At 36.9% G+C, this 26,888-nt stretch overlaps 1 protein-coding gene and 1 long non-coding RNA gene across 3 annotated transcripts in view; both read left to right on the forward strand.

Moving 5' to 3' along the window:
- SCAF4 (SR-related CTD associated factor 4) overlaps positions 1 to 26,617 on the forward strand; it is an 84,018-nt gene extending 57,401 nt beyond the window's left edge. The window contains exons 20-21 of one of the 2 annotated variants that reach the window (XM_063448035.1): positions 24,876 to 25,313; positions 25,371 to 26,617. In XM_063448035.1, the coding sequence (XP_063304105.1) occupies positions 24,876 to 25,313; positions 25,371 to 26,218 (1,286 nt within the window). In that variant the 3' untranslated portion in view covers positions 26,219 to 26,617. Of the gene's footprint in view, positions 1 to 24,875 lie in introns of both variants that reach the window. The other variant, XM_063448024.1, reaches the window with a different exon arrangement.
- Positions 139 to 4,553, forward strand: LOC134602750 (uncharacterized). The gene is made up of 2 exons (XR_010090440.1): positions 139 to 2,710; positions 2,745 to 4,553. It is a non-coding gene; the product is annotated as an uncharacterized LOC134602750 (long non-coding RNA).
- Positions 26,618 to 26,888: the final 271 nt, after the last annotated feature.

A 26,888-nucleotide genomic window follows, 5' to 3' on the forward strand; every position in this document is an offset into this window, starting at 1 on the left:
GTTAACCTATTACTTTTTTTTTTTAACTGCCCTATCGATGTCACAATTTAAAGTACATTTTACTTTGTGCCAGAGAATTTTCACCAAATTTAATCTGTTCTATTGATTTTGAAGCTACAAAGTTCTATATCCATTATTTTTGTTGGTTTTTTTCCCCTCTAGCTATTTCCTCTTAATTCAATTATTATTGTGATATACAAAGTGTGTATCCCTGTTTTGCTAGGGGTGATAAGCTTCCCTTTGCAGCTCTTTTGTAGTTAAACCATCAATTATTTGATATATAATGGTGTTACGGAATTTTGATGGGTAGGATTAGTGTCCAACCGTACTGACCTGTGCTTCTTTTAAAATCTCATTAGGCTGTATTGACGAGTGTAAGACATTTTCCATCTTGTGTATCTTGAGTTTTAAGTACTATTAAGGTAATAACCCTTCAGTAGGGATAGAATGACCGTCTTTCTCACCACATAAGCAGTGCATGTTATCTTTAACAGCAAGTTAGTACTTCACTGTAAACTGACTAATTTATACAGCTGTGATCTTTATAGTCCTTGTGAATGGTTTAAAAAAAAAATAATAATAATAATAATTTCACATAATGAATTCAAATCTAAAATCACTGGCTGCTGAGCTTGTCCTTTTTCTTCCCTGAGTGCTGCCATTTCATGTGATCTTTAGGCTAAAGCACTATTTAACTCTGAAGATCACTCCTCTCTAGTCCTACTGCTCAAACTGTGTTGCATGGTATTTGGTGCTGTGAGACTGATTCTTGCAGCTAGAGAATCTCCATCTATTTATGAAAACCACTGACCACGGCACCGACTTGAAAACCTATTAGGACAAGGTAAACCGTGTGATCCTCATTAGGTAAGCAGTGTTTGATAGAAAAAACACATGAAATTGTTCCTTTAAGGGAGAGAAGGGTATTAGTTGGTACATTTAGATTTCAGTGACAGATTTTCTCCAAGTTTAAAAAGTTGTAGTATTCCCCACAACAGGAAATGGATTACCTAATGGATTAGGTAAAATGTAAAGAGCAATACTGGGACGACGTTCTGAAAGTGGACCACTCACAGTGGAAATAATGTTTTTACATGTTATTCCACACTTACCACTTCATTCCTCATTTTGTTCTCCTCCCATACATAAACTTTTGAGCCTATAACTGACACGAGCTAGCCTTGAAATACTTCTTATGTTTTGTGTTTTGTCTTTCATTTACAACTACTAGAATTTACATAAGATTACTAGATTACTATCAGTTTGTGGTATTTGATAGATGCTGATTTAGGACCTAAACTCAGGATAGGCACGGACCGATAATTTTGACAGTATAGTATAAAGCAAAAAAATATTATTTGTAGCTTAAATGCAAATGCCATGCAGATCACTGTTAAATTGCTTTTTACACAATAGTCATACTGTGAATTGTATGCTCATGGATCTCTGATACACTTACACTGCACATTAGAGGTTTATTGCAGTGGTGCGCTGATGCTCATATACATTAAACATTACTGTGAGGCTAATTGCTGTGATACACTTATTCACATTGCAAATTATGAGTTTTATTGCATAGGAGCTCTGTGATAGTCATACACATTGCACATTACTGTGAGTCTGAGGGCCTGCTGCTTACACTAAAAACACTGAGACAGCCCCCATACAGCCTTACCTCTTTGCCTATTCTTCCAAAGACCCACTTTTTCTCTCCCCTTATTTTTATTTATTTCTTTGTATTGTCTACAGCCCGATCTCTCTATAAAATGTCTGTATGTAAATATTCCAGCTGAGGCATCTTGTGGAGTGCTTAAAATTATAACTGGATTACTGAAGAGTCCAGCGCTGCTGACAGTTCTGAGTTGAATCGGTCTCTGCTTATTTGCTTGCACAGACCAGCTTCTGTGTGGTGTAACTTGTGGTCCTTACCGAAAGCAGATGTGATTAAAAATGTCATTTTCCTCTAATGCTCAGTAAGAATCTTCGCATGTTGCACCATGAAGACTCTGGTCTGTGCAGATTTAGAGACCTGGTCAGTGTGTCACTGGAAGTATGCGTAGTCACACACCGGTGATTGCAGTTACCCAATGGTCTGGGACTGCCTGCTATATTGTTTGCTCAGGGGGACCCACAACTGATGTATGAAAAAGACATCTGAGGCTGGTGATAATGGTTTTCTATTTATTAGACACTTTCGATACAGGTCTAAGGTTATTTACTAAAATGTGAATTAAACGTGAGCTTTAAATTTCAGGTCAAACTTGGAAAATAATCTGAACGGTATGCATCCAGTTCAGTTAAATATGAATTCACTTTGAATTCTCGGTTTAGTAAATAACTCTGTAAGTCACACATTGGCACTAGCTTATATTACCAGACAAATGACTAGATGATACATACAATCACAGTGGTAAATATGGTGGTATGAAGCTGTACAAAATTACTTCATTAAAAATATATATATATATGTAACTCTTACATACGCCTGGATCCATACTAGTGGACAACCTTCACCTGAAGTGTAAAATGTTTGCAAGAGACCGCTACTTATTGAAATACGTGCATTCGATACCAGTGGAGTGCACATGGAGGGACACCATTCAGATGCCATCCGCTGATCTGTTGAAGATGCACTTTTAGGACTAGTGTACTGAACCCTAGTAAAAAGCTTTCTATTAAGGAAGCACATTTTCTGTATCACATGAGTTTTGTGGGTATCTCACGGGACACTATACCAGAAGAAGTTAAGATGAGGGGGTCACATTAATTACAACGCAACTTTAGAGATGTTCACAGTTTCAAAGTGACATAGGAATCAAAACATGATTGGACAGCATCAGAAAAAAAGGTAAGTTGCACAGCAGAAAGCTTTGAAGAGCACACTTTCAGATTCACAAAACACATTCACTGAATACCTAACACTTTTTTAGTTTTCCTTTTTTAATAGTGATGTTCAGTGTTTAATCTGAAATTAGAGCTTTATTTGAAAAGCCGTAGCATTGATTCCTATTTGGAAGGTGCACAAAGTGTGTATCTTAAATGTAAAAAACACACACTGGAAACCAGTTCAATTATGTAAAAATAACCCAGTGCAGTTGGTCAACAAAGAGTGGACTTCATGTAGACATCTTAGGGCAAAGCTTTAGTGAAGTATTGGTTGTCAATTATACATGGAATAGAAAGGATTTTAAAACATTTGATAGGGTGTTCTGTTTTAATGTCTTTTATAATTCTGTATGACTTTGGGAGAAGGCTACTAATTAAAGTTATTCACTTTATATAGAATGACGTCTTGTGCGATGTGAACATATACGTTATGTCTCTTTTATCAAGCATCAGACATTCAGACCTGATATATATGAAATCATGCACGCTCAGCCTATGCTTAGAATTGAAGTGAATGCTGGCTTAGATATTGTGTTAGGACAAATATAAGGTGTTGGGATTTATGGTGCAGGTACACAAATACCCTTGCTCCCACTTTTCTTTTGTGAGATTTAGAGTTTTTTTTCCCCTTAACTGGGAACCCGCCCTTCCTAGGGATTTTTATTTTTTATACTTTATATTTATCGTCTGTATTTAACTATGTATGTTCTGTCTGAAAAGTACAATTAAATATAGAAATCCACACAGCTGTGTCTAGCTCTATCCTGGAACTGAGCACCTTGGTTCCTTGTCAGTAATTGATATACGACACTCTAGCATGTGTCAGTCGGCCTAGAGAGAGAATTTTCCTCTTCCAAATCAGTATGTGCATGGAGTGAACTGGGTTGTGTTGTCAGTTGGTACATTTTTAATATTCATGTAAAAGAAAATTAAGCATTACATGAAATATTTAACACAAGCTAGAGGTCAATTTCAGTGCCTTAATCATCAATGGTTTAATTTCAGATGAAATGCTGGTTGCCGTTAGTGGTCTGTATTTTGTACCTAAACCTATATTTGGCAATATCTTTAAATTCGAATAATTACATTCTGTGCATATAAAAAGGATGAAAGGGATACACATTTTAATAGGTAATTAAGCAACTTTAACTTATGGTTAAAGTGTGAAACCCATATAAATGATGGCTAAAATGTTATCACACAGCAAATCATATGACATTTTCCTACAAATCACTTAAACACTCCTTAAAAAGCCAGATAATGTAGTAGACAATTAACTATGAAGCACAACTTTCTGGCACATATTGATATTTTTCTTTGACTTTAGAAGACAGCATTTTGTAGACTGAAACATAAATATGCAAATAAAGATAAAGTGACACCACACTTATACATGTGCAAGTTCAACTCTGATTCTAGAAATCGATCATTTAGAAATCCAATTCTGGAGCAAATGCTATTGCTTGAGATGTGGTCTGCTGCGTCTGTTTGGACTTTACATCGATAACAGTGGTGCTTTAAAGGTTTTGAATCTTTCTTTTTTGTTTAGAAGAAAATTAAAACTCAAAACCTTAATTTGCATAGTGTACACTTTGTTCTTTAAAGTTTACATGGTAGGATGTCCTTTATTCACAATGTACTGCCTTATTTTAAATAAAGTTTGTTTTATAAATATGTCCAGTGTCTAGTTATTAATGTAGTATGTGAAACGGTAATGTAAAGCACTGTTATATTGCCATATTTTTACCTTGACGTACGGAGTCTGTTTTTGAGGCGTCACCAGAATGGACTGCTTGGTCATATACCATATTTTTAATAACCTTCACCTTTAAAAAACCACTGACCAAATCTCCAGGCATTTTTAAAAAGCTACATTGCTACTAAATACATTCCCTTCAAAGCCTCAAACCTGCCCTATAGACTTCTTTCCCCTCTCATTTCAATTAAACATTTTAAACACACCTTTATAATTACAGCTGTTTTTTCCCAGTTCAAGTGTTTTACATGAATTATTAGTTTCCATCATGCATTAAACACAATGCAAAAGGAGGTAAGCACTCACATATTTTTATTGGGTATTACTGTTAATACGTTCTTAGTGTTCTGGGTTTGTTTGTTTTTTGGTGTTGTTTTTTTTTGATAGTTATATGGTTGCACACACATGAACATTCTATACATTTTTATTAGTAAAATAAATTTGTATAGGTTATCCCCATAGTTTACTGTAAATGTTGCTAAAATGATCTAGAGAAAATAGTTATTTTTATTACTGTTATCAATTTAGCCTCTCCTCAATTCTACCTTTTTACACATGTACACTTTTCTCACCATGTAAAAATTGGACAGGGTTTATAATGTTTGACTTTAAATGATCTGGAAAGAGGCTACTTGCAGGTCAATGCTTGGTGCTTCAAGAAAATGATTGGTGATTAAAGCTGTGGTACCCGTTAAGACCTTACGGTCACATGTTTAATTGCTGGTACTGCCTGTCTGATCTCAGAAGATAATTACAATGGATTTGGATATCTTTGGGTAATGGTCATATGAATGCACTGACACTTTAGTATGGATAGAAGGGTCAGGACATAGGTGATTACAAAAGTACTAATTAAAAATAAAATAAAAATAACTAAGCTCGTGCATTAGTCGATTCATTGAACGACTCAATTTGCATATACCCACGGTTTAGTTTACAAATATATTGATCAATTTAAAACTAAAACGAAAGTGCTTCTATGCCAGAAAAACTATTAGCTGTCAAACGAACAGAATGATGCACATGCCTAAAACATAGCCACATGTGAATGTGATTTTAGAAAAAATAAAAATAAAGTGGCATGGGGAGGGGCGTCAGAAATTTTCCTAAAATGTGATGCTGCTTTGGATCTGGCATATATTTATAGACCTCTAAAATTATCTGGGCATTTCTAATTACTTGTAGTGTCTCCTCCTCCCAATCGTTAAATTTTTGCCTAAATGTATGTAATTGTGAGTTTGCACAGTCCTAATAGAAATGTCACTTTTATGATGACTGAATGCCAGCAGTTGCAGTGTTTAAATGTATGTAAAGGTTGCTCCTATTACCTTACACACAATCAGTGTATAATTTTGCTGGTAACATAATCCCCAATGGATTAATTATTCCGAACGAGGTATTCTAAGAGTACTTTTTATGTGGATTTTAACCTCGTTTTAAAGAGAGACTAATGTCTCTGCAGCCATAACGCACATCACAGATACCAACTAGTTTGTTTATAGTTTAGTTTTAACCCAAAATTTGCTTTTACCATCTTAGTCACTAGCATTGCTTATCCTTGTTCACATATTAATGGATAATTTCAGTCAAGAGGAAATCACCGTTTTAGAGATTGGCTTCCATAATTCAATACAAGCAGAAGGAAGATCAAGATTGGAGGACAAATTGGTCTTTAGAAATGGTAATACCCCTCATTCATTTCCCTGTGGAATGACTTGAAAGTGTGCAAAAACATTCAAAATGGAAAACTGGTTGGATAAACTCATGTAATTATTATTTGGGGGGAGAACAAACTGTTCCAAGATACTTCTATCATTAAAACCAGCTAACATGCAATTCTGTTTTACTTAAAACCTTATGGAAAGATAACATTTAATTGCAGAGAATATTCCATCTGCAGTTCTAGAATACTGTCATACCAATCATGGAGCATGATATTGGTTTTATATTTAAAAGAAAGAAAGAGAAAATGTGTATCAATCCAGCATCTTTAAAAGGACACTCTGAACTCTATAACCATTATAGCTTAATGTACTTCTCGTAGATTAAATAGTTATAATATAATCGTTTAATTCATGCCTTTTTGTTATCTTTGAATAAATTGCAGGTGCCACCTTTTGGGTACTTGTATGGCGTAAGCTTGTTGAACTTCCAGATGCTGGGTAAGAGCACTGGGCCTGCTTGTAGTCTCATTTTACCTGATGGTTGTCTAACAGGCTAGTAGCTGACAGCCCAAGCAAGCTCTGACCTGGGCAACATACAATGCACAGTTATTTTAAGACCAGAATACTTATGCAGGCATGATGAGTTTAAAATATTTCACTAAAATGACAAAAGGAGTTGGGAGTTTGGGTGTTTTAAGATGTAGTCAAATTATGAACACCAATTCCAGGGATTAGACAAGTTTTTTTTAAATCTATGACTGCAATAAGTTGTAGTGGTTATGGTGCATAGTGTCCCTTTATGCAGGAGAAAAACTAGTTTGAGTTACACTTGCTAGCAATCTTATTAGATATACATTTTTTGTATGGAATGAGTTTTGCTTTTCTGGTTAGATGTTACTGATTTGATTCTATTTGCAGCCATGTAATGAATCTCCCACTGAACAACTTTATTAAGCATAGAATAAAATAGCTAGGACTTTTAGGAAATTAAATATAGATTAAACGATTATGTAAAATGTTTATAAGATTTCTTGGGGTAGTGTGCTTGGAATCTGTCTCAAAAATGGTGCTACATAATTTTTTTGGGTCTCGAGCAACTGTTATAACCACTTCAGCTCATCATAGTGGCTATGGTGTATTGGTGCGACCCTTGAATTTCTGCCAAAACATGACGAAAATCAGCGTGCCCATAACCTTGTCTCTGTTTCTGAACACATAGTGGGTTAGTCCAGCACTCAGTCCATCATTACTATCCAAGACTGTACAGATTAGCATGTGCAAGTGCTATATCACACTCGCTGCTCTGCAGCGTTAAATGCATAATTGAAAAACAATTTCCTCATTTTTGTCAACCTTGTTTTCAGGGTTAAAAACAATACTATAAAATAAAGTGAGTGTGATGAAAACTATAGCGAAAGTTGATTACATTTTAGTCTAAAGACTGAAACGAAATCAAAATTTACACTGATAATTTAAAGCAAAAATGCAACTTTCTTACAATAAGCTATTGGCTGTAAAATGCCATTGCACATATTACCTGAATGTAGAAAATACAACCGTTATCTGCTAAAGGGACCTGCATTCCTTGTTAGGCAATTGTCTCGTTTAGAATGTATCTTTCATAAGATCTGTTGTCTAATTCTTCTGTAGATAAAGTAAATTTAAATATTTAGTCAGCTGGAACAATTCAGGTGACTAAAACGAAAATTAACACTACTCCAGAGGAAGTATGCTATGGGTACTGGGGTAAACCCAGGTTATCAAGCTGCTTCAAACGTTTAGCAGAAAACAAAGGTGGCACTACTATACCATAACCACTGCATTGAGCTTAGTGCCAATTTTTATCGACCATACGCATTTACTATTTTCTTCAATTAGTTTTTATCAGCAGACAAAGTTACAATATAGAAATAGTGATTATACCTTTTTTTTGTTTTGTTTTGTTGTACTTTAAAGAGAAAATTTTGATAGTCCTGAGGAGTTCTTTGCATCTTGTAATCTGGTTATTTTGGCATCTTGTCAACTGTACTAATACAGCTAATCTTTTCTACAGTATAATTTATTAATACACATTCACGCTTGTAATGGTGGACAGAAATGGGTTTTACAAGCTAAAAAAAAACAAAACATTTTCTCACTACATTCATCATTTAAAGGGATTAGAAACACTCAGCCAACCTATTGCTATCGCCTTGTTTATTTTTTATTTTTTAACACTACTTTTGGTTAATTGTTTTGTTTTGTAACAGGCTTTGTAGTTAAAATCTTCCAGATTATGAAACAGAACATTTACAGAATGGTTTAGAACAGATTGTGGTCTTTGACTCATAGGTTAAATAGTGGTGCTTTCTGTAATAGATTTTCTCGATACGATTTACATACACACATTTCTGTAGGATTCATTTTAAGATCTGTAGGTTTGGATGTCTTAATAATTGCAAGACCGTGTTCATAATCATTATTTATTTATTTCCAATTGGGTTTTTCCCCTAACTAGACTGTTTTCTGTGTGAGATAAAGTAACATGGTTATCAGCTTACAGAGCTTACCAGCTAAGCCGTTACATATTGCTGTACTTAGTCCTATACTGGATGTACCAGCCGTCTGGAAAAACCCTGCTTATTAGGGTCTCTGGTTTTGATGGAAAAATCTAAAAAAATTCTAAAGAATTTGAAGGCCTTTTAAGTTAGTCTTAGAATGAATATGTTGTTGTAGCACCTTTATTTGCCAACCATCTATGGAAGCTTCACACATGATAGAAGATAAATGCAACAACCTCAGATGTGTGGACAAAGAGTACTTATGTACATCTGTCAGGTGGTACCCAATTAATATCTGAACTGCTCAGGCCAAATAGCCAACCAATAAATTCTGTACATGAGGTCTCAGAACGTCTCTTTATGAATGGAAGGGGAATAAGGCAAAGTGAAGGATTCTCGTAAATGCCTGGATCGGTAAGTGCAACTCAAGTCAGCCACCTTATACTGCACTCACCACTTATCACCACTGGTCATATCTTTAACAAGCAAGACGCAGGGATGAAAATAAAACTGCAAGTATCCATCACCCATTACTGGTGAAGAAGCATTGTTACCCATATGAGAAGCTCTGCAAAATACCAAAGTAAACAAAGTTTGTGGGTTTTTTTGTTTTGTTTTAACTGGAGTGTGCTAGTTGGTTGGCTGTTTAAGTGCTTTATATACTTAGTTACTGTTAAATATCCTACAGAACGTCTGTCCTTACCTTTTCCCCACTTATGTTATACAGAGTAATGTTCTGCAGGGCATTTATTTTCTTTCTTTATACCTTTATTGTGGAGATGCATTTGGAATCTGTGTACATTGTCTATTCACTTCATATTGCTTAATGCCAGCACTGACCATGGTTAATTTCATAAGTAATGCCATTATGATTTCTATTCCCCAGAAATATGTAGACAGTATGATCTTTGTAAACAAGTTATGCAAACGGACACCAATAGTAATCTGAAACTTTTTATGCAAACTGATGCTAGCATAAATATAGAACATAAGCACTTTTGTCTTTTACCAAATAATAAAACTGCAATGTCAATGGATCATTCCCTTAACAAACATTGCAATTATGTTATGGTGTGCAAAATGAGAGACTACTTTAGCCATGCTTGTAAAGCTCTGTTTAAACAGCAATATGTATTTAAGGGTGGATCTCAAATAGTAAAGGACCAAATGGTAACCAATTCAGGTTACTATCCTGTTATATTCATTGAAATTCAAATTTTCACACATTTTTATGTAAACGGAGGTGAAATTCGCAAAATTATGACTGGCTGATTTGCATTTTTCAGCAATGTTTTTTTGTCTGTTTTTCCATTCATGTTTAATTAGCGCAAAAAAAAGTGTAGTGAATTACCCGGTGTGTGCACTTTGTTAAAACCTAGGATATCATTAGGTCATTGTCTGCTTTAAAGAGCTACTATAGGTAGATACCTAAACAACCTTAACTTAATGAAGCAGTTTTGGTGTATAGATCATGACCCTGAAATCTCAATGCACAGTTAGGTGTTAAGTTACTTAATCCAGCCCTAGTCGTACTTCCCTGCATGTGACTTGCAAAGTCTATCTAAACACTTCTTGTAAAGAGATGTTTAAATTTACTTAATTGCACAGACTGTTAATTTAGAATTTCTCATCACCTACTCTGCTGGTAGCTTTCTAGGCTCTGGAGGAGCCTCCTGCGTGTGATTAAAATGTAATTTACAGAGCAAGGCATGAGAAACTTCTAAAGCAAGTTAAGATCTGATTTAAACTGAAACTATCTTTTTATTACATGTTGTAAGTCACAGCCAGGTGAGATGGAAATAGGGTTGCATGGCGAGAAACATACGTGATTTAACCCCTAAATGTTAGAGGATTGAGCAGTGAAACTGCAGGGGCATGATCTGTACACAAAACTGCGTCATTAAGTTTAAGTTCTTGTAATGCCTGTAATATCCCTTTTAAGTATGATTGTTCAATTGCATGTTTTAATACCATTCATATGAATAGGCCCTGAAGTTTGGTTTTGTTTCTTGTTCCCTACAATAATACAAAATAATTGTGATACCAGTTTACTAGTCTTCATGACCAGTAATTTATCAGAACTATTATGACATAAAGGGTCACACCTAACTTGTTACGGTGGCATTAGAAACTGAAGCATGAGACTGTACACACCGCTTCTGATAAAATAAGTCACATAATATTATGTAAGTTACACCCTTTTGATTATAAATCTAAGCTTGTCAGTGATCATGAGGTTACTGAAGCAAGGGCAGCACTGATTGCCAAATACTAGATATGTTTAGGTGAGGCCATCTGTCCACAAACTGGGCATATTATTGGATGAATTTTAAGTGGCTCTACTCCCAACCCCCCAAAAAAGAGCATTTTCTAAAGATAAAATCTTAATGAAATGCTCATAAATACAGTGTAATTCCAATCCAGCCAAAATATGACAAAGTAGTCCCTACTTTGTCTTATGTATTTTTCCACTTGACAAAGTTTTAAAGAGGCAGCGCTACCTCTGTCAATATAGGGGTTTGGGGGGCTGTCTATGGAGAATCCTGTGGTCTTGCAGGATCCTACAATGACAGTGTTGTACTCTTGCCCATGTGCAAGGAGTGTGGCTCCAGGCAGATGAGGCACTAGGAGCTGAAGAGGACCTTGCAGAAGAAAATGGTAGCGGCTGCCAGGTGACCGGTTCAGGTAAGTTTTTAAAATGACCCGCCACTGCTTCCTGAGGTTATTGGAATGCAAGTAGAGCAGTCACGATCTGGAGTCTTTCCAAAATATGAGCTGCTTTAATATTAGCTACACCAGTATTAATCAGGGGTAAAAACCAAAAGGGAATTCTGCAGGCAGATGCCTGTACGCCCATTGTGGCCATGTGACTGCTCTTTTAGAGCGATCACATGGCCCATGGGGTCTTATTTTGCTGAGGGGGGGGACTGTCTGGGCTGGCTATCAGGTAAGTACATGGGAAGGGGTTGGGTTAATATTTTTTTTTTTTTTTAAACTATTACATTCTTCACGGAGTGCCTCGACCCCTCGAGGCACTCAGCACAGGCAGAGCATCGGAAGCCTGCCTGATGACTTCCGGTGCTCTGCCTCACTGCCGGGCGCCACGTGGATCAACTCAAAAGGGAAGCGATCGCCTGGCAGTGAGCAGGGGGTATTGCAGGATGCCTAGGCATCGCTGCAATACCTTTAGAGCGACTGAAAGATCATGATCGCTTCCAGTGCTCTAATTCCCCACAGATATATCGGGTACATCCGAGGTGGTTTGTCGGGCGTACCTGATATGTCCAAGGTCACTAAGGGGTTAACCCGAAACACATATTGCTCATTGTAGTGTATATATTGTAAAGAGTTAGTGGGAGTTTGGGCTTAATAACTGGTTTATTCATGAATTTTACATTTGGGTTAAAATAGCCAAACTGAAAACAGAATTCACTTCTAACTAAGGTGTTTTGGCCTACATTTTGAATTTCCATCAATTTCTTCTTTAGTGAATTGCTAAGAAAATTCAACCTCTTGGTTTGCTTCTAGTTTGTTACAGAAGCAGTTTATTATAAATTAGCACAGATGAGATAAAGTTCAGTTTAGGGGGAATTATTTTATTCTTATAGAGTTCAGTCATTGTCTCAGCATTCATTCTCTTCATTTTGAGAAGACCGTTGTGCTTATACTATTTTGTACTGTGTGAAGATGTTTTAGAAATCTGACACATGCATATTGAAGTCATTTATGTATTTAAACGAAGAATTGCAGTTTACTTAATAAATAACGGTGAGCATTAAGCCCTATTTGAAGTGACACTTTAGTGGTTATGGTGCTATGATCCCCTCTTCCACCTAAGTAGTTACTTAGTAGCTGGGGTCCTCTGGGTGCAGGTCTGCGAGAGTCAGGAGCTCTCTTCACTAAGCATGATGGTTCAGGGCTTAGCTCATTGGCTATGGGGTGCTTACCTCGGGAGAGCTAATAGAAGCGCCTGGCAGGTTTGACGGGGACACTCTTGGCTTCATAACCAATATATATAAAAACGTAAAAGGAACACTAGTGTCAGGGATACAAATATGTATTTCTGACACTATCGTCCTGAAGTGACTGATTATATGACCTGCCCCCCGCCGTTCTCCCTAAATATAAATAAAGGATTTTATGTGCGCTTCCCTCCCCTCCCCACCAACAACCGGTCTCGCTGCAGCTGGCATCTCCTCCATGGCAGAGATTATCAATCTTGGTGATCTCAGCCAATCCAATGTTTTCCCACAGGAAAGCTTTGGAAGGCTATTGTGCATGCACAGGAGAGCACTGTGCTGATCAGCATCCTCTCATAGAGATGCATTGAATCAATGTATCATTATGAGTAAAGTTTAGTGTCTTCATGCATAGCGTGCTGCACATTGTCCAGGAAGCACTTATAGTGGCCGTCTGAGTAACTGTCGCTAGAGGTGTTACCAGGCAGCAATGTAACAGATTCATATTTAAAAACCTGCAGGGTCAGGCAGTAGACACCAAACTCACTACATTAAGCTGTAGTGGTTGCAGTGACTATGGTGTCCCTTTTAAATTGTAGCTTTTAATTTTGTCAGTCTAAAATCACAAATTAAATGTTAAATGCCCCTCTTTTAGTAGTATGGTCACATTGCATTATGTACCCTAACAATGTTGGCTTTTTAAAAAAATGTTATTTTTCACTAAACACAATGTTTGTGAATTGAAACAAAATGTAGGGAAAAAATAGCTCATTTGGAAAAACTGACCTTGTCGCCTGTAGTTGTGCAGTGTTTATGCCTAAATCTTGCAATTTTGTATTCCATGAGTTAGTTTGTTATACAGTAAATACATTTGCGATTGTTCTGTTAATAGAAGATTTTATTTATTATTTGCAATCTTTCTGTTAATTTCTTTTAACCTGCTCATGACTTTACCAGCTGAAAAGGATTTAAAAAAAAAAAAAAAACACATACTACGGTTTGTCTCATTTAGAAGATGTTTATTTAAGCTAACAGTACACTCTCTTCTATGTTAACACACACACAATAGAATTCCTACAAAGAGTAGTTATGGGGAAAAAAGATTTGAAAATGACTGTAGCCAAGCCAGAAAGTCTTCTATGATTTAGCTTGTTAGGTAAAATGCATAGGATTTCTGTTCTTGATAGAAAAGACATACAATACGTCTGTGCATTTATACTTTATCTATAAAAAAAAAAAAAGTAAGGCCAAGGACTCATGCTGTGTACATATTGCTGTATTTGTAAAATAAGCTTAGCCTATGTTGAGTTTACCCTGACAAACCACAAAGTAACACTTTTGTGTTAGGAATACAAATCTGTATTTCTATCGCTATAGTGCCCTAGTCACTGTTGTGGTTACTGGGCCATCACTGCCAGGGTTAAAAATGGGGGTTTGTTTACTTTTCTCCCTGGCAGTGCTGGTCTCTGGTGTGTAGCTCTGATATATGGTCTCAGACAATCTTATGCTTTCCCATAGAAAAACGCAGAGCTGTGCCACTATGATGCTCTCTCTGAGATGATCTGATTGAAATAGCAGGGTTTTACACTATTTCACGGTTTCGCCTGTAGTATGATGACCACTAGGGGCAGGTTAACCCAGCAAAGAAAACTAGAACAGCAATGTTTTTAGTTACTGGGTTAGAACAGGGGGCACATGGCACCCAGACCACGTACTTGAGATGAACTGGTCTTGGTGCCTATAGTGTGCCCTTTAAGGACTTGAAGGCTCAATTCAAAAATCTACACACCACTACTCATGGTCTGAACAGGCAGAATACACTTACTTTTGTTTTACTTTAATGTTTTTATGTTTGAAATTTACTTATAGTAAAGGTTATTAAAATTCCCCTTTTACAGACCTTCACTTACTAGTGCTCATTTTTCAGGTGAATGATTGTTTGTTTAGCCCTCTACTAGTGTTCCCCATTTGTTGGGAATAGTTTTGCGACCCCCTTGAGGTGGTAAAATGTCTATACTTTGTTAAAGCTTCCTGCTTTATTTTACTTTCATGGTTTTGACCTATGCCCTTGATGTTTTCAGACCATCTGAGTAGAATCTTTTACCATAAGTCAGAATTCTTTATCATCTTTAAGGGAATATCCCCTCTTCAATAATTCTGTTTATTTATTTTTAACATTAGAATTATCCTATTTGTGTATAGATAAATGCCCAACTAAGATAGTGGTTTTGGTGCTTAGAGTGCTCCTCAAAGGTAGGAAAATTCTAAAAACCTACAAAGTTGTTCATTTTGCTTGTATGAAGAAGAATTTCATTCCAGTCGTTACAAATTTGTAAATTTATGCTAGCTGGGCTTCTCTGCTTGAATTTGAAAAAAATGTCCATAGTGAAGGGGTTTTGTATTTAATTTATCATTCATTTTTTCACTTTACCTTTTTTTCTAAGGTGTCTAAGTTTACATAAGCTTTAACATGAAATGCAAACAGGGAGTGTTGTCCTCGATAGATGACACACAAATAGAATCAGGAGACTCATTTTCTTAAGCAAATATATGAATATGATGCATACATGTGAAAGCCCAGTTTCAACGTATGTGTTTTGGGGCATTTGTTTGGTTTTTGTACATTAACTTAAACGGTTAATGCCACCTTTGCTTAACCACAAAACAACATTGGCCTAATGAAGCAGCTTTGGTGTATAGATCATGTCTCGGAAGTCTCACTGCTCAATTATGTCATTTAGGAGTTAAATATCTTTGTTTATACAGCCCTAGTCACGCCTCACTTGCATATGACCTATACAGTTTCCTACACATTTCCTGTAAAGAGAAATCTGATGTTTAAACTTATTTTATTGCACATTCTGTTATATTTGGAATTTATCTTCTGCTCTGTTAGTAGCCTGCATGAGACTCCCTGGTGTGATTAAAATTCTATTAACAGAACAGGAAATAACTTCTAAAGTGAACACATTGTGCTCATTGTAAATGATTTTTTTTTTCCTGCAGGCTGTGTAAGTCACAGACCGGGGAGGTGTGGCTAGGGTTTCATGGACTGAAAAAAACATGACTCCTAAATGGCAGAGTATTGAACAGTGACACTGCAGGGACAATCTATACACCAAAACTGCTTCATTAACCCAAAGTATCCCTTTAATATTTGGAGCACTGAGCTAACATTAATTGCAAATTTAAAAAATTTGCTTGCTCATAAGATAAAGTGGTACATACTAGACTTGGGAACAAATAATTTACTCCTGTGATAAGAAATCAAATTGATGTTAATGTACGCCCAAACGCATCGATTTGTCCAGGATTTACGTGATGATCGATTCTTTTGGGTGTAGATTAATAGGAATTCTAGTCCCTACATTGTTTTACAATAACTTTTTTGTTTTCCCTTAAAAAAAAAAAAAAATTGAGTGGCTCTTTAAAGTCAATAAATGCTGCATTAAGTAATGTTGAAGTGGATCTGTGCCCCCCCCTCACCCATGAAAAGGCAGTGTTTCCATTGCAAATACTACAGGATCAGGCAATATACACACAAAGACCACTACATTAAGCTTGCCATTTTTTTCCCCTGAACTTATGCTTAGACTACTTTTCCTTATGTATAACTCAATGGTTAAATGAGGGTGCTTTGGTCTAGCCCCACAGCCTTTGTCAAGTTTGTCATTGGTCCAGTGTCGCATCATGCCTGTAGTGGTACATCAGAGATACTCTTGTATGGTTGCGAGAGTCAACTGAGGTCAGGTGAAACATCTGAAGTGGACATGGGCGTGAACTTTTAGACGAGGGAGGCAATTGTGGAACATCTGCTTTAACATTTAGGTACATCTCCTTGTTACTACTTCATGTCAGGTCATTACAAATTTAATTTAGATTTTGTTTTTTGTTTTTTTTAATTAATATTGGTGTCAGTTTGCATAAAAGTGTAATTTATACAATTTTAGTTAGATGGAATTTTTTATTTTTTTTTTAAACCAAAAAATAGAATGTGTATTTCGTAAATCTGTGTTAACATTGAGCACAATATAAGCTTCTAACAGAAAACACATTTTCCACTTTATGGTGTTGTACAACTTCTCTCATTTTAGCTGGCAAAACTGCTGATTCTACTTAAGGTGGCAACTTTTCCAAATATCAATGTATGTACACAAATACAATACATACACAAACTACCACTAATGTAGAATATACACCCTTATATAATCTATGTAGTAGATAACATTTTAAAAAATCCTACATTTACTGATTAACTGCACAGGATTGCTAGTGAAAGCCTCGGCATGTACTTGTTTTGTTGTATGTTTGTATTTGTTTATATATTTTCTATGTTCTAAGTAATGTTCATTTTGTGATAGATGTGCATGTTTTGCATGTGTGGTTGGACACAAAATCAGTGAGACAAATATGTATTAACTAGTCTTCCAAGAGGAGTTGGATACAAGCAGTAGCACTCCATATATTATAATAGACTGTGCATTGCATCCCAGTAGTACCTTAAAGGAACACTGTAATCAGTATGACAGCCATTAGAGGCTTGTTTAGCAATTAAAAGTAAACATGGCCCTTTCTGCAAAAGAGAGGATTGTTTTAGCTTGACAGACTAATCTTACTGGACCATTATACAAAGACCACTTTATTGAGATCATTGGGTCACTTTAGTTGTCCTTTAACTCCGGTAATTAATGTAAAAAACTGATATCCTAACGCACAATAACCGCAAACCTCAGCATGCAGTAATACTTTTATTTATTTATTTCACTAAATTGCTACTAGTAGGGAATTGAGAAGGAAATTGCAAACTTTTGGTCAGAATAGCAGCACTGGTATTGTGACGTCAAATGTGTAATTATCAAGTTCCTAGAATTCCTGGTTTTGTCAATGTTCCTCTTGGATCAGGTGCGGGCAGGTAGATGGAAACATTTGTATGTCTATTGATGAATGCAGACACCCCTATTATCATGACTATAGATTTTGTTTGTATTGTAGCTCTATAGTCTTAAAGAAAGTGGTTTGGTGTAAGACTCATGCCCCTGCAGTCATTTAGGAGTTAAATCACTTTGTTTATTATGTTATTTATATAGCGCCATCAAATTCCGCAGCGCTTTACAATGGGTGGACGAACAGACATGTAGTTATAACCAGACAAGTTGGACACACAGGAACAGAGGAGTTGAGGGCCCTGCTCAATGAGCTTACATGCTAGAGGGAGTATGGTAAAGTGACACAAAAGGTATGGATAGTATTAGATTAATGACAGTTGCAAGAGAGGATTCAGTCGGGAGCTATTAACAGTTTAATTGATACGCTTTTATGAAGAAGTGGGTTTTTAATGAATTTTTGGAAGGAGTGGAGACTGGGTGAGCATCTAACTGAGGAGGGAAGTGAGTTCCACAGGAACGGTGCAGCCCTCGAGAAATCTTGAAGGCGAGAATCCCACCTACTCTAGTTGTGACTCACACATGTCCTTAAAAAAAGAAAAGCCCAGTTTTTTTTTTTTTTTTTTAAACCTTCACATATTGCATGGGGTGGGTTATTTATCATTTATCTCCGTGCTCCTCAACCCTCTCCTCAAGGCACACCTAACAGTCCAGGATTTAGGGATTATCTGGGTTTGTCTAAGGTTTTTTTTCCTTCTTCTAAACCCCTTAGACACACCCGGATAATCCCTAAATCCTGGACTGTTAGGTGTGCCTTCAGGAGCATTGATCTATTTGATGCTCTGTTAATTGCATGTTAGAGCCTGCAGCTGCCTCGTGTGTGTTAACATTCAATCAACAGAGTAGAAGATATGAAATTCTAAAGTAAACACTCTCTGCTGTAATAAATTTTATTTGGGGTAAAAAAAATTCAATATAAACAAAGTGATTTAACTTCTAAAAGGCAACAAAAGAGAGGGGAGGGGAGGGGGGGGAGAGAAGAGAGAGAAGAGAGAGAGAGAGAAACACCTTAGACCCAATTGGATAATTTCTGTATCCTAAACTATTTGGGGGTGGTTGGGGTGCACGTTAGGAATTATTTGGGAATCACTGGTCTAAAAGTTTAGAAAAGGGTGACTCACTACTTAGAGTACAGCAGCAGTAGTACCATACTTTACATTACCTCTTCTACCGCACTTCATGAGTTTTGACAGGATCAATCTACGGTGGTGTAGGTTTGCTTTTGCATAGGTTGTCTGTCTCTCTGCAGCTCCCCCTTTTTATGTATCATGCTTTAAACATAAGGCACTCACAGTGCCCTGGGTAAGACAAATATAGTGCAGTGAGAATAAGGCTTGGTTTATTGCTCTGCCAAAGTCTAAACACAGGAGGACTAACTGAACCTGGTCCCATCACATGGAAGGGGCACCGAGCAATCCAGCCCTCCTGACCTGGTGAGTGAGGATTGCAATATTATAACTGTTAAAGCTGTCTCAGTGCTTAAGTAGCACTCATTAGTTTTCAAACAAAAATCCACGGCAAACACAATTATTGCATGCCCATTTTCTATCATTTTAAAATACAAAAATGAGAAATCTTTAATCAGTCCAGTGATGGCTTGTTTCGTCTCCAGAATGCAATATTTTCCTCCATTGACAGGTCAGTGGTATATGATAGCAGAGATAGCTATATAAGATGAATTAAGTAAGCCAGTATCACATGATAAATTGTCAAACACACACTGCATCTTTTGAAGAGGAGGAAGACCAATAATTTTGGGATGGCTTATGAAGATTAATAATTGTCCTACATGGAGAAGGGCAGTCCAAGAGGAATCGATGAATCCTATGAATTATGCAACTTGGGGCCTGTAACTGGAAGCTGTTGGTTCAGTTCTAATTGTGTTTTTGTAGACCATCTCAGATCAGGGCATCAATGTCACTATACTATATAGGGTGCAGTGGGTCGAAAAATAAATGAATGATGTTCATTGACAATTATCTAGGCTATGAGAATCATAAACTTGTATGTATTATCATTTAATTTAGCATCAACACCTACAGCAAGGCCTCCTGTGAATAAATGAGTAAGACTAGTGTCATTAAGGAGTCCATTGTTCTAAGTACAGACTGCGTCTGGTCTTTATAGAGATAAAATGGCAGTTTGAGGTAAAACAAGGGTTTTTAAACTTTTTGTTCTAACGTTCCCAGTTTGGACCATAGAAACACATGACTTGAATCAGCCCAGGATTAGCATGGATAGGTCTTAACAGAGTCTCCAGATACCTTTACATCTGAAAACTGCGTTGGACTCTCCATGAATGCACTTAATACAACACCTGGTACTAGACAGACTCCAATTTCATATGGTTTATAGAAAATGGTTTACTAGTTTATCACCGTGTTCATTTTATTGACCAACATTTTTGAGATTTAGTCAACTAAAACCATTCAGATGACTAAAATACGACTAAAACTGCTTTTTAGTCAAAAGACTGTCTGTCTAAAACTAGATTGGAATTTTCTGCCAAATGTAACACTGCACAGAGTAGCTGTGGAAGAGGAAAACGAGACAGACTGGGGCTTGGGACACAGGCACCTAGAGGGGATGGAAGCACACAAAGAGAGACACAGGGGCCGGAGAAGGATCAACAGAGACCGGCTTTAACTAAACCCATTAGATTTTAGTTGTATCGACTAAAGTCGACTAGATATTTAGTCAACTAAAACAATTCAGATAAAATACTATTAAAACTAATATGGCTTTTTAATCAAAAGACTGACTAAAACTTAATTGAAATTTGTCGCCAAAATTCACACTGGTTTACCAACGTTCCAATCACAAACTTCTAACAAACTGTATAAAGGTGATTATTCTAAAGTCATTTCAGTTTTTCTTAGCAGATAAGAAAAGTGCCCTTATTTACTAATGGGATAATTATCCGGAACTCTAAATTTATTTCAAATTGAAAGCTGAATTATATTTGTTTCCAGTTTGGCTATAAATTTGAAATTCACCTTGTATCCCTGACAGTGTTCACTACAATAAATAACCCTGTGCTTGTTTGAAGGGCAAAGGGCAGCGGTAGATACACTGTGCATGCTGTGTTTCAGAGCTGGCTGTGCGCAGTCCTATTGTGCCAGATACTGTAAGGATAAAAAGTATGAACTAATACAATATCAGAAGGAAAAAACAACAACAAATCATCCACTTAATCATTGGAATTGTGAAACGAATAGGCTAAATGTAGGGCAATTGCAAATTCAGCATCAACCAACCATAATGAAAAAATAGATGTGGGAAGTCTTTTCGATTGGCTTACCATACTGCGCAAGGTCAGAATTTGACATTTGTGGTGAATAGAAAAGTCTAAGCTATTCAAACTTCTTATGAACAAATAACGTACACATCTTTGTGGTAGACACTCATATACACTCATACACATTGTAACATTTTTACTTGTAAGAATATTGAGTAGGATTTATATATATTTATTTTTATTGGTGAAGTAGTGCTGTTTTTTTATTATTTAGGCATATTTAGATTTATCACATTTTATTTTTTTTATTTAATCTCTTTTTATTGAGGTTTCATGTATAACAAATATGAAGATATACATAATATCCCATAAGGGATCTCCACTATTTACAACGTATATTGAGACATCCATGGTACATCCATAAAACCATATCTTCACACAATACATTCCATTACTGTAGAATTTTAGGGTATGAGACTAAGTGAAACATGTGATAGAATCATATTAATGAAACAAATTATTAAAACAAAGTAGTAAAACAAATTATTAAAACAAAACAGTATAACATTGCACAATCAATCAGGAATCAGTTTTGTATGTGTCCTAGCTTCCTAGCAAGAATGCAACGACCAACTCAGTCCTTATTCTTAGGCAATAGGGTCAGAACCCGTCTCCGGACCATCTCATTTTACAGGGCTTTGAAATATATTCTCCGTGAGACTGACAAGGCCCTGGCTCTCTGTTTTCACTGGCAATTACCTTAGCATTCATCCCCTCCCTTTATCTGACATGTATGTTATCCACGGTTGCCATATCTCCGTGAACCTATCCAACCTCCCCAAAGAGGACCATCTCAATTCTTCCATTATTCTAAAGTGCTCTAGCTTTAAGACCCAATCTTTGTGTCCTATGTATGTTGCGTTTTTCCAATTAGTCGCTATTACCGATTTTGCTGCTGTCCGCATAAACAACAGAAGTGAATATTTGAATTTCCGTATAGGAATATCTACATTGAGTAGCACCATAGTGTCTATTTCGCATGGGATCGCCTTCCCATCTATTTCCTTTATTTTTGCGTTCACCATTTCCCAAAATGGACCTTAAATGTTTGCAATGCCACCACATGTGTCCTATATTCCCGTTTTCCTCCCCACAACGCCAACACCGTGAGGATTCATTTTGTTTGAATCTATGTATGTCAAGCGGTGTTCTATACCACATCGATATAGTTTTGTAGTGAATCTCGTGTAGGGATGAGAGCAGAAGGCTCTGTCAAAAATCCGCTCCCAATCCTTGTTGTTCAGTAAACAGTTAAGGTGTTTTTCCCATTTGCGTGTGAATCAGGGCTGGCCCTGGTGTAAATTTGCCTGTAATATACCCATACATTTGGATATTGTCTTCGGAATTGGCGTCGCGCCCCCACACATATGTTCGAATTTGGTGGTGTCTCTGGGGTACCTGTCAGTGGTGTGTAGAGATTTCAGGAAATTAGTCATTTGGTGAAACAAGAATTTTTGAGATAAGGTGTGCGTGGATGTCTGTGTTATATCTGTCAGAGATAGCTGTCCTAGAGTGGTCCAAACACTATCTAAGGGTATGTATGGTGAGTTCTCCATCCGGACTGTAATTGGGAGTGGGATACCTTTGATTCCAATCGGAAATTGTAAGTTATGAGAGACAGGATATCTTGGTATCACATTTTATTTTACTTTTAAGAAGTGAATTAATAAACTCTGCAACGATAGCCAAACTGTATAACTATATGTACGTTGGAGGGTAAAGGGCACTCGCAGATGTGCATAATATACAAAAAAAATTACAAGATACACCCAAAGAAAGCTCTGTAGTGTTAGACTACTTTAGACAAATATTTTTTATTTAACTGCATTCAAGAGTTCTAATGTACAATACACCATGAGATTATCCTGTGCTTCTATATATATATATATATATATATATATATATATATATATATATATATATATATAAATCTTGAATTGTGCCAGGTGCATCATTTTTCAAAAATTAAAAAAAAAAAAAATAATAACCCTCTAGGTTAACTGCTTTGCATCCCATTTTACATACCCAATAGCTGTTTTCGGTACACAAACACAAATAAACCTATTCTGTGTTGAGCTGCATGGTGAAATGACAAGAATGGTTGTTTGTTTTCATGCTGTATATGTGGTTTAAATCCCTAGCAAGCATGACTTTATGGGGAACCTTACCGCTCTCCCACTAAAACCACAGATTGGACCAGGATTGGCTTGAGATCACAGCCACCTCTGTCTGAAGAGGACATTCTGCCAAAGAAGCAGAATGATTTGGGATTTTTATTTTCAAATGTGTTAAAATCTTCCATGGAGCATCTATTTAATTTTAATTTAAACTAAAGTGAACCGGAGTAATTGAATTTAATTTTAGAAAAAATATATAATTTTTTTTAAATGGTTTTTTTAAAGTTTGACCCATAGCTAAAGAAACACTGCTGAATGCTGGGTGATTGCGACTCGCACAATTCACAAAGTGATAGCCAAGCTGATTACTTATAAAAATGTATATTTGTGAATCACAGATGATTTCAAAGGATTTACTGGTTGTTAATATTGCCTGTTAGTCTCTGAATATTATCTTTTCAAACATACACCACATGAGCGGAGTATTTGGCAGTTCCACCTCATATGTATTACTAATATATGCCTTTAGGCTTGGTTACAAATGAGGGAATTGCTGAGAATTCAAAATGGATAGTCCCAATAGTTGTATTGCACCAGTTCCCCAGGTCAACTTTTTTTTTTCACTTTTTTTTACCCCACGATTCCGCTAATGTGAACTAAAATGTAAAAATGTATAATTTGCTTGGCAGTCTATTAATTACTCATTAAAGTGTAACTTATCAGAATTTAAAATGAATGTACGCTGAAAGACACACAAGATATTTTGTAGTGCCGAGTGTGGATCTGTCCATAGAGTAAATGCTTTGTTTACATTCTAATTTGCTTAATAGTTTGCGAACTGGTGACGTCACCTGTGTTTGCCTCCTCTCTGCCACTTTCTACAACTTGATATAGTTTTATCCTAAAACATTATGGACTATAAACCAAGAGATTACCGCGACACAATGTTGTATAGAAGAAATGCCTCTTAGGTTAGTTTAATTTATTCTCAATTTAGAGCAAGAGCAATTGAATTGTTTTTTGCATTTTGAACGTTTAAACATTTTGATTATACAACAGTTTAGACTTTGGCTAAAATTTAAAGGATCATTTGGTTATCGTATAATGTTTTGTCCGATTAAGCCCCTTTAACCCCTTAAGGACACATGACGTGTGTGACATGTCATGATTCCCTTTTATTCCAGAAGTTTGGTCCTTAAGGAGCTAAGTTACACCTATTTTTTTAGTTGCAGTTTTTTTTCCCCTCAACAACCAATTAAGTTTGTAGTATACTATTAATTTTAGAGAGAAATGTCTTTAACCCCTTAAGGACCAAACTTCTGGAATAAAAGGGAATCATGACATGTCACACATGTCATGTGTCCTTAAGGGGTTAAACGTTTTTAAAGATTTTGTTTAGTATTTCCCCCCATACTGCCCTGCGGCGTTAAAGCGCACATTTTTCACGCCGTTCTTAAGGGATTACAAAGGGTGTGTTTTACATTCTTATTTAACTCTTGTAGCACTCTCTGCAGTTATTATTACCCGCTTGATCTGCAATTAAGGGCTTCATTCACCATTAAAATGCATAGACAAGCAAGGTTTGGCAATTGCTTTTAATGCTATATGTTATTCAAAACATTTTTCTGTTTGTGAAATTAAATTGCTTTTATTATAACTTGTTTTGTTTATCTGTAAACTTGTATTAAAATTTGTTTATTGTATATTTGTAGGTGCATCTCAAGCTGCGCAATCTCAGGGACCTCCTTCTGAACCACAACAAGGTCCTCCTCCAGATCAACATCAGGGACCCCCCTCTGGCCCCCACCAGGGACCTTCTTCTGGTCCACAACATGAGCTCCCTAGTCCACATCAGGGACCACCTTCTGGCCACCACCAGGGACCTCCTTCTGGCCACCACCAGGGACCTCCTTCTGGCCACCACCAGGGACCTCCTTCTGGCCACCACCAGGGACCTCCTTCTGGCCACCACCAGGGACCTCACTCTGGCCCACACTATGAGCCTCAGGGTCCACACTATGAGCCTCAGGGTCCACACTATGAGCCTCATGGTCCACACTATGAGCCTCATGGTGCACACCAAGGGCCTGGTTCTGGCCCACACTATGATCCTCAAGGGCCGCATTCTGGCCCACACTATGAGCAACCTGGTCCACACCAAGGGCCACATTCTGGCCCACATTATGAGGCAACTGGGCCACACCAAGGGCCACATTCGGGCCCACACTATGATCCTCATGGTCCACATCAAGGGGCACATTCGGGCCCACACCATGGTCCTCCATCAGGACCTCATTATGAACCTCCTGGCCCACACCATGGCCCACATTCTGGTCCTGGAACGGGTCAATCGACTGGTCTTCTGGGTGCTAGACCTGGATTAATACCTCTGCAAAGGCCACCTGGAGTTCCCCCACCTCACAGATTTCAGTCAATGCCTCACAGACAGATGCCTCCTCATATGATGCACAGAGGCCCCCCTGGACAAGGAGGATATGGAATGAGGGGACCTTTTCCACCTCAAGGTCACTTTTCCAGACAAGGAGGGCCAGGGGGTCATGGTCCTGAAGATAGGGAAGGAAGGCAATTTAGAAATGATCGACCTGGATTTAACCCAGAACGAGAGAGATATGGTAGGAGACCATTTGGGAATCGAAATGAAGATGAGAGAGAATATTTTGACAACCGTCTTGATGAGCACGATCATGAGCGATCAAGCAATCGTGGCAGGAGAAACTGGGGAAGAGGAAGTCCTGATCATGAACGGTATAGAGATCAAGAGGAGAGAAGTAGATGGTCAATGGGCCGAGAGAGAGAACCTGAGCCTTACAGAGGAATGCCAGAAATGCGGGAGAGCCGCAAACATGATATGCTTATGGAGTTTGATGATGAGCATGAGTCATTTAAGGATAAAATTGATGCTTCAGAGAAAGTTCCAAAATTTGATAAGGTTAAAGAAGAAACCTCTGAAAATAAGCCGGCTGAAGAGGTACCAGCTAAGGCTTCTGAACAAAAGGAAAAGGATTCTGTACCTACAACAGAATCTCCACACTAAGACTTACTACTTTAAAGACAACATTGTTCATGTGTAGAGCTTCGAATATGTACAGTATGCTGTAAAATATTTGCTTCAGCTTAATTGCCAACCCTTTGATAGTTCCTGAAGAATCGTAAACAATTGGTTTTCCTTATTTAAAATGCAAATTTAACACCCCCAAAAAATTTACGTGGGGGAAGGAAGAATATAAGTGCCCATTTTTGCTGTAACTTTTTAAGAATCTGCAAAAGTTTATAATTTTTTTTTTTTCTCTTTTGAGGGGGAAAATACCAACATCCTTAAGGCTCGTCTAAACATTAGGGATACATTTTTAATAAACTCTATTTTCGTAACAAACATTTGTGTGATATTATTCCGGTACTGCCATCAATAAATTGGTATTATTTAACCCCCAAATGAATGAGTTATTGTGGAAATATTTTTAAATTTCAAGATGATCTCTTGACAACATTAGTTCAGTTTTGTTACTATTAACAAACAGAAATTAGATTTTTTTTATTTTCATTTTAATCTGTTTTGAAATACGGTAGTTAAAGCAATTTTGCATTTTTTTTTAGGAGGTTTATAGCAGTGTTCTACATCCTTGAAGAACTGCTTCAAAGGCACTTCTGTAGAATGTTCTAAATGTTTGCTATTTACTATGTTTTTTTGTTTTGTTTTTGTTGAT

The sequence above is a fragment of the Pelobates fuscus genome, chromosome 1 (genome assembly GCF_036172605.1).
Source record: "Pelobates fuscus isolate aPelFus1 chromosome 1, aPelFus1.pri, whole genome shotgun sequence".
Taxonomy (NCBI): domain Eukaryota; kingdom Metazoa; phylum Chordata; class Amphibia; order Anura; family Pelobatidae; genus Pelobates; species Pelobates fuscus.